The 9,573-nt window shown below is 36.1% G+C and overlaps 1 protein-coding gene across 1 annotated transcript in view; it reads right to left on the minus strand.

Moving 5' to 3' along the window:
* The window catches only part of CASP4 (caspase 4), a 43,100-nt gene extending 34,097 nt beyond the window's left edge, over nt 1–9,003 (minus strand). Inside the window, exons 1-2 of the mRNA XM_027849586.1 lie at nt 8,796–9,003; nt 1,923–2,204 (exon numbers count right to left, since the gene is read on the minus strand). Coding sequence (XP_027705387.1) covers nt 1,923–2,204; nt 8,796–8,802 — 289 coding nt within the window. The 5' untranslated portion in view covers nt 8,803–9,003. The remainder of the gene's footprint in view (nt 1–1,922; nt 2,205–8,795) is intronic.
* Between the last annotated feature and the right edge of the window lie 570 nt (nt 9,004–9,573).

A 9,573-nucleotide genomic window follows, 5' to 3' on the forward strand; every position in this document is an offset into this window, starting at 1 on the left:
GTGGGTTAGACTAGAAGATTGTTGAAGTCTTTTAATTATTGTATGCTGTGATACCATGAAAAGAAGACAGTTCCTGCCTCAATCACTTTATAATCAAATGGGAGTACAAAACATATGGACACATAACTATAATTCCCTCAGATGTCAATATCTCTTAAATAATTACTTTACATTCACTTGAATATATTTTGTATTTAATTCTATGTTCACATCCTATTTCCTCTCAATACAATGTAAACTGTTTTAATTTTAACTTTGGTTCGCTACCGAAACACTATGTCAGAGAAAATGTAGATGCTCATAAATGCTAGTTCATCCATTCATACAGTAAACATTTATTAAACTCCTGTTAGACACCAAACACTGTGTTAGGCACTGGAGATCTAGAGACAAAACCAGCCCCTGTCTTCAAGGAACTTGCCTTCTACTGGATTGACTGACAGATAATATAGGTCATAATATGATAAAGTGACTGAAAGAAGCTAAATAAAGTTAGATGAGAGATTTGAGGGAAAATAAATTATTTCTAGCTAGGAGGATAAGGACAGGCTTGATGAAAGAAGAGGCATCTTTCTATGATCCTGTCAGGGCCAACTTTATTTCTGACATCATTTTTTTCCTTCTTCAATAAATAAGACAACAGGTTCATGGCTCTAGATATAGAACACAAGAGTAAAAATAATTAATTCCTTTGTTCCTTTAAAGGTTTTGTTGTTGTTGTTGTTCTTACTTTATACAATATAATATATACAATAATTATGAACAAAAAAATCAAGTAAACATTTTTGAAAATTCAAAAAGTGTAAAATCCTTACTTAGTCTTTGACAGGGAAAAAAATAATAACATGCAGCAAATAAGCATGTGACCTTACATTCCATGGAATTCCTTTGGCCTAACTTAGTTTACTTATTTACTTCTTTTGTTTTCTTTTAAAAGAAAATATCATTTTAATGTATATACAGTTCTAGTTCTTCTGATTTCACTTTTCATCACTTCAGATAGATCTATATGTTTATCTTTTTTTAAGGCACAATATTGTTACATTATATTACTAAACAATAATTGATTTGGCCCTTGCTCTGCATTGTTTTCATTCCTCCTCCTATTGCCCTGATGTTCTTGAATTACTTCAAAATGAAAATGGGATTCAGGAAATCATCAGACACTAGAGTACACGCTATGTGGAGGAGCATGGTTCCTGCTGAGACCTGAAGCCTCAGAGCTCCAAGTGACAGAGTAGATGGTCCTATAGTTTTCAAAAGATCTACTTAGGGACCAGAGTCATTTACAGACTGAGTAAAAATGCAAACAAAGGCACCCCTGAAGGTAGTTTTGTTCCTATAGTAAATATTGCCTCGTTTGTGCTATCTGTTATTATAAAGGATGAGATCCAGCAGAACAGGGCCTCATCTCAGCATCACTTTAAATTCTGGGTCCACACACCAATGCACTTGAAAAGATTGTGACTCAGGAATGCAAGGCCTTTATATTATACATCCCCCAGGAGTAAAAGCTTGAAGGGGGAAGGAATAGAATGGGGAATGGTAAACACTCCTGGTGCCTCCTAGATCTTAACTCTTCATCTTAAAGAACAGAATCAGGGATATAACGATTTTGACATCTAAAATCTAATAGCCTGAATATTAAGGAAGATTAAATGGGATAATACAAATTATTTCCACAGTAGTCAATCCCTTCTCCTAAGAAGTACCAACATTCACGCAGGCAAGAAAATAAAGGGCAGAGGGACGGAATGTTGGGCTGATGATGAGGAATAAGTGGAACACAAAGCCCCGTCTTTAGGATAATAGCTGACAAATAAATGAGTTAGGTAGTTTTGTTTTGCAAACTAGAAAGATAGGGAAGTGACTCATTTCAGAAATTATTTAGGCATTCCTTTCAACTGAGCCGGGAATCTTACCAGAAGGTAATGACTCCTCATCACTGTCATCCCGTTCATCTTTGTTAAACAGGCTTTCGGCCAACACTTGCCCTGCGGAGTGGAATTTCCGACTGAAAGAATTTATCAGGACCTTAGCTTTCTTTTCAGCTTTGGCGACAGCTTGAGCTTCACGGTACTTCTCTTGTTCGTCTTCCTCCAATGTCAGTATGTCACTTTCCAGCAAATTGTCCAAAACATTGTTGACTATGTCCTTTCCCAGTAATTCAAAATCCTTTAATAGATTATTCTTGGTGTTTTTATCTGTTGAAAGCAAAGACATCCCTTCAATCATGGAAATGGATACACCCCCCCCCCCCCCGCCCTTAATTTTAGAGAAAGTTCCCAACAGGCTGTGATCATTGAGGTTCGTTTTAACTCCTTAGTGTCCAACACCCTTTGCCTTTTAAATCTTTTTTTAACCTCTCAGAACATTTTTCTCCTAGTTCCATGCTTTCATTCACTCACTCAAAACAATGTTTGGTTGTTTTATAAAATGACAGTCAACCGGCAAGTCTAATTTTGGTTTTCTTCTTCTCTTCCTTCAGGGCTCTTCTCCATTTTCCTTATTCACTTTTCATTTACTTCCAATCAATCAAGAAATATTTCTTTATCACTTACCATGTGCCAAGCACTGTGTTACAGTACAACGTTCTTTTTAAAACTTCTCTCTCTCCCACCTTCCACTACATTGCCCCATCTGTACCTGCACTGTCCTCCAAAGTACTTAGGAATTGTCCCAAGTAACTGTCCCAAATAATTCAATTCCATGAATATATTAATAACCTACTATGTGTAGAGCTAGATGCTTCAAGAGGTATAAAATTTAAATGACTTCATAGGATGATATATTTTAAAGCTGTAAGGGACCTTAAAGATTTAGTCCCATTCTCTCACTTTAAATGAGAATGCTTGACTTCTTCCCCAAAGTCACTCATGTGGTAAGAAGTCAAGATGGATCCTGAATCTAGTTCCTCTGATTATGAATCCAGTGTTCTTTTCCCTGGCCTCATGGATATAACAGTCTCGTAAGGGCAGGGATTTGACAAGCTCATTTCTTTGTATATGAAAATTTCTATGATCTTTGATAATTCAGATATTTATTGTAAAAAAAGAAAATTAATTAACAACATTATTTAAAAGATTTTTCATCAAAAGAATGATATGATCAGAGCCATAACTAACTAAAGTTAGTCTAACAGATGCATACAAGGAAAGACAGTGGATTTGGAGCAAGACCATGAGTTAAAAAGCTGTCACGACAGTCCAGGCACAAAGTAATGAATGCAGTTCTCTGAGCCTTTAAGGGTTTTACGTGAGACTGAGAACTTATCAGTGTTGTCAAAAGACAGGGTCCATTGGGTAAACAGTATGGTCATCATAGATTCCTTGATGTTTGTTGTAAGGCAAGTGACAAATACATGTGGAGAATCATGATGTGACAGTGTAGGAAAATACTAAAGATAAGCAAGTGATCAAAGATCATGCATTTGTCAAATTGACCTCAAGAACAAGACCCCAGTGTGACCATCTATTAAAACTATAGGATCATAGATTTAGAATTGTAAGAGACCTTAGAGGTCTAACAACCTCATTTCATAAATGATAAAACAGAGACCCAGAGAAGTTGAGGGACTTGCTTAAAGTCATACAGGTGTACATAGCAGAGTCAGTACTTGAATTCAGGTCCTTAAACTCCAGGGCTGCTAGGTGGCACAGTGGATAGAGCTCCAGACCTGGAGTCAGAAAGACATGAGTGCAAATCTAGTCACAGACACTTAACCAGTTGTGTGACCCTGGGCAAGTCACTTAACCCTGTTTGCCTCAGTTTCCTCATTTGTAAAATTAGCTGGAAGAGAAAATGGCAAATCATGGCAGTATCTTGCCAAGAAAACCCCAAATAAGGTCACAAAGAGTCAGACATTACCGAACAACCACAACCTCAAACTCCAAATTCATCAATCTTTCCATTGTACCATGTTACTATAACGAATATTTATGGAACTATTGTACCACATTTTCCTCATATTTTTTTTCCAGAGATCTTACTTTCTTTTAAGCATTTTGACATCGAATATCTCTTTTATCTTCACAACAGCTCTATAAAAAATAACTTTACATTTATATGCATTGTAGAGCTTACAAAGCCCAACCTCATAATTACCCTGTGAAGTAGATAGAATAAAAAATATTATCTTCAATTTACATATGAAGAAAATGAGGCTTACAGGTTAAGTGGCTTAACCAAAGTATCACAAATCTAGAAAGGATAAGAAATATGATTCAAACCCAGGTTTTGTGATTTTTTTTGTCCTTTACTCTAATGACTATACCATAGTATTGGATGGGTAAACTGAACTATAGAACTTGTTAATGATTTACATGAGATGATTTAGTATTTTACCGGCAGAGCTGAGATAAGAAATCAAATCTTTGAACTCTTAATATAGTGGGGTTTTTGTTTGTTTCTTTCTTCTGATATATCAGAATGTTTTGGGGTCTAGCATTGGTGAGACTACTAAAATATATAAGATAATCCCTATCTGGGTTCAATCCTAGGTCTGCTATTTACTTGCTATTGTCTTACTATTTACAAACTGTGTGATTCTGGGCAAGTCACAACCTCTCTAGGTGTCTTTTTCCTAAATATGTAAAATGGGAGAGAGGGAAGTGTTGGACTAGATAAGTTTTTTGTTTTCCATTCCAGCTCTAAATCTATAATTCTATGATAAATTATATGATATGAATTATAGCAGAGGCATTTAGAGAAGTAAGAGCTCGAAAGAAATATCTCAAAATCACCAAGTCCAAAGCTGAATTAACCTATCCCCCAACCTTCCCCTCTTCCAAACTTCTTTATTTCTGTCAGATACTACTATCCTTCTAGGATTCCATATGTATAACTTTTCTAATATCCTCAACTCTTCATTCTCCTTTACCCCACATATCTTATTAGTTGTCATATTTTACCATTTACATCTCTGAAATGTAATCCTTTCTCTCTATGCATGTAGTTAGCACCTCAGTTCAGGTCCTCTAACCTAGCCTATTGCAATGGCCTCTAATGGATTTCTCTACATCAAATCTCTCACTTTTTCACTTGCTATCAAAGTAATTTTCTAGAAGTGCAGATCTGACCATGTCACTCTCTTACTCTATAAATGACAGGGACTCCTTATTGCCTCTAGGATAAATATAAATAGTGTTTTTTTTAAGTTTTTAAAGTCCTTTATTACTTGTCTTTTATTTATCTTTCCAGTATCTTTGGACATTATTCCCCTCTTTCTCACTCTTCATTCTAACAAAATTGTCCTTATCTCTGTTCTTCACATATGACACTCCATTCCCTTATTTCTGTCCCTCCACTTTGACTATCCTACATACCTGCTATGCACTCCCTATTGAACTCCACTACATGAAGATCCTCTCTTCCTTCAATTCACAGCTCAAGCACCATCTTCTCCATGAAGTCTTTCTGATTCCTACAGCTGCTGAAGTCCTCCTTTCCAAACCTTTAATTAAACTACTTTATATTTATTTTCTTTTAGTTATTCTGTTGTATTCCCATTATGATGTAAGCTTCTGGAGAATCAGCATTGTTTCTTTCTTTATATTTATGTCTACAGTGCCTAGCACATAGTAAGTAGTTCACTACCTAGTTTTGTGTCACAAATCCAGTGTGGGATTGAGGAAGAAACATGTAGCTAAGAGATTTAGTCTCTAGAGCAAGGAGCCATAAAACATCCCTAAACTATGCACTAAACAAGGAAAAAATAATGAAGCAATCAGTAACTATGTGACTTTGACAATGAGGAATGGAATAGATCTCAGATACAGCCCCAAGCCCCGTCTGAAGCCTGAAGTAGAGTAACCGAGACAAGAAGATCCAACGAAAGAGCACCCTGTAGTTCTGTTATTCTGACCATGTATTGGAACTCCAACCAAAGACAAGTCCACAATTCTGTTACTCAGACCCAAATTCAGGTCAGGACCTTACTGAGCTCAGATCAGGAAGGCACACTCATACATTGCCCAGGATTAGACCACTCTGGGTGCACTGCACTAAAAGTTTTCAACTCTCAAGCTTGTGCTGTCCCTGAGATCCTAGAAAAACACAACACTCTGTGTACTGAGAAAGTAGAAACAGAACTTTAAAAGGAAAACAAAATTTTAAAATCAGAAAGTGAGGCTGGAAAAATGAGAAAAGAAAAAACAAAATAATAAAAATCATGATCCCATCATAAAGAGCTATCATGATAAGAATGGCATACAATAAGATGAGTAGGCCATTTTTTGAAAGAAGAAATATGAGCTATCAATAGTCAAATTAAAAATGCTCAAAATCACTAATAATAAGAGAAATTCAAATTAAAGCAATTCTGAGGTACTACCTCACACTCCTCTGGTAGGAAAAGTTACCATAAATAAAAGGGAAATGACAAACATTGGAGGGAATAATAAAAAAAGAGGTATATTAATATACTGTTGAAAGAGATGTGAGGGGCAGCTAGGTGACGCAGTGGATGGAACTCCAGCCTTGGAGTCAGGAGGACCTAAGTTCAACTCTTGCCTCAGACACTCAACACTTACTAGCTGTGTGACCCTGGGCAAGTCACTTAACTCCAATTGCCAAAGCAAAAAACAAAGAAAGAAAGGGATGTAAATTGCTCCTGGAAAGTTGTTTGGAACTATGCTGCCAAAGTTTCTAAACTATAACTTTGACATATCCTGACCCAATAGTACTACTAGATATTTATATAAAAGAGATCAAAAAAGCAGAAAAAGAGTACTTATGTACAAAAAAAAATTATAGTGATTCTTTTTTGATGTATCCATCAGCTGGAGAATGGCTAAAGAATTATGAGAATGTAATGGAATATCAAAATGAAAAGGATGGTTTCAGAGAAATGTAGGGATAGAATGATGTGAATGTTTCAAGACTTTGAAAGAATTAATAGCCCTGATCAATGAAATGATCAACCATAATTCCAGAAGACTGATGAAGAATGTTACCCCCTTTAAACTAGGAGGTGATGGACTCCAGATACAGAGTTAGTCATACAAGGCTAATGTCGGAATTTATTTTTCTTGACTGCATATTTGTTTTGAGGGTTTTCTTTTTCTTTTTTTTTAAGTGGGAGGGGAGAAACAGGGAGACAATTAATATTTGTTAATTGAAAAAAAGTTTAAAAGAAAAAAATAGGAAACAGAAATAAGAACAAATCAAATAAAATGTCAATCAATATTAAAAATAATTGAAGATCTAAGATTACCCATAGAAGGAGTGAGCTACTTCATATCAACAGCAAGCAGTGAAACAGTGAGGGGGGGGTTGTCACTCAGGTCCTTAAAAAAACTATCTTTACATGTAATTGGAAAAAATAAAATATTTACAAAAAGAGAAGTGGGAAGGGGGGCAAGAAGAATAAGAATCCGGGTAACTTCCCATCAATTGAGAAATAACTAAATGACCTATGGTATTTAATGTAATGAAATATTTTGGAATCATGAGAGTTGACAAAAGAGATAATTTCAGAATATTCTGGATAGTATGAACTGATATGAACTGAGCAGAATGATTCACATAAGAACAATGTAAAAAAAAAAAAACTTTGAAAAGCTGAAGAACTCTGAACAATGCAATGACCAACCTTGTCCCTATAGGACCCACTATGAGCATGCTAACCTCCTCCTGAAAGTTGACAGACTCAAGGTGCAGAGAAAAATATACATTTTCTGACATGACTGATAAGTGTTTTTTTTTTTAAACTTGACTATGTTTGTTACAGGGTTTTGGTTTTTATTCTAATGATTTTTTTTTAATTGTGGGGAAGGGGAAGGAGAAAAGTAGCAGTAGAGATGAGAGAGGTGGGGAGAGCCATTGAAATATTTTTAAAATGCACAGAAGAGAAAAGAAGGAAGTATAGGGGAAAAAAAAGAGAAAAGCAGGACAATTTTAAAAGTAACATGGAATATTATATATATTTTTAAAAAATAAATGATATGAAATAGAGATTGATGGTTTCATTGCATTCCTTGTTTTATGTTCTATGTAACTAGAAATGTCTATTTTGGGTGTTTAAGATCATACTAAAAGGATTTTGTTTTGTTTTGTTTTTTAAAGGAGTTAGCGAATGTTTTATGGAGCTGGTGGGAAATGATCTGGTTAAAAATCAGACCAATTTACAGTCAGAAAGGAAAGTACTGAGAACAGCAAACATATGACAGCCGCAGAAATAAGGTCATATGAGAGTTAGGTTGAGAGCTGGTCAATCAGGAGACCAGTCTGAATAAAGCAGAATGACACTGTTGGGGAGGGAGCAATTGTTTGTTTATTAGAAAACACTATAAGATGTTATATTCCTGTGGGAGAAGAGAGAGACGATTTCATTTGGTAGGTTGGTAGCAGAATGTGGAGGGTCTCAAAAGGTAAAAGAAATTAGATTTTATATGATGAGAAACAGAGAGTTGGTGAAATTCTTTGAAGAGGAGAATAATATGATGAAAACAGAAAAGCATTTGAAAATTTGGAGTGAAAGCTCAAGAATGTCCTCAAGGCAGCAATAACCAGTCCCTGCCCCCATCTCCTTTTTGTTTCACTGAAGCTGTGAGGTGGGAATTAGCCTCTCCCTTGGTTCATCTTCACCACTGTCTAAGAACAGAGGCCTGTTTAGATCATAGAAATGCAGAGTGGAATGAAAACAATTTGTTTCGGAGAACTCCGTCCTATCTGCCTCCCTGATTTTTTTTCCTCCTTCAAAGTGAAATCAAGGAGAAATAGAGTGGGATATAAGATCCAGAGGGGCCTTGCCCCAGGATCTGAATTTATAGCCAGTTAAAAGTCCCCTTACTTACCAGCCATGATGCCTCAGGTTTGCTCCCCTTATGCTACTGCACGCTAGGTCTGAAAGCAATTTAGTCAAAGGATATCGAAAGTTACTAAGAACTTCCTCTAGGAAGAGGAGAGGACGATGATCAGTTGAGAAACTACTGCTTCTATAAGACTGAGCTTTGCCTGGAAATTCCGTCTGATTTTGTCCAAGTTCTTCCTGGTTCTGCCATCCCCACCCCCTTCTTTCACCCTTTCACTTTCTGTTTCCCTCCCTCCTACCCCCTCCCTTTCTCTCATACTCTTCCTCCCTCTTTTTTTTCTTATTTCCCTTTTGCCTTCCCTTCTTTTTTTAAATATTTTGCTTCTTTGTTTCTGTCTAGAACTTTGTCTCAGTATCCCACTCCTTTGGCCCCTCCCAATTCTCTTTCTTCAGAAAGGCAGAGAATGACTACTGTTTTATTCTCTTCCTGGCTATTGACATACTCAGTTAAATGTTTACTATTGAATTAATACCTCTTGCCTGGTCTGGTAATAGACCGTGATATATTGGATCAGCTCAGGCTGTGATCTGCATAAATGATTACATTAGCCACTCACACTGGACTTGGGAAAAATAGCTAGGGGCTCCAGGGCCAAAGTTACCTAAAGACTTTGAGTATTTTATGTTCATATACCATGAAATGAATATGCACCATATATCCTGCAACTTTAGTTTTCATCACCTGTAAAATTTTGCAGCTGGACAGGATGATCTATAGATAGATAGATAGATAGATAGATAGATAGATAGATAGATAGATA

Source organism: Vombatus ursinus, unplaced genomic scaffold, assembly GCF_900497805.2.
Source record: "Vombatus ursinus unplaced genomic scaffold, bare-nosed wombat genome assembly UNPS02007612.1, whole genome shotgun sequence".
Lineage (NCBI taxonomy): Eukaryota > Metazoa > Chordata > Mammalia > Diprotodontia > Vombatidae > Vombatus > Vombatus ursinus.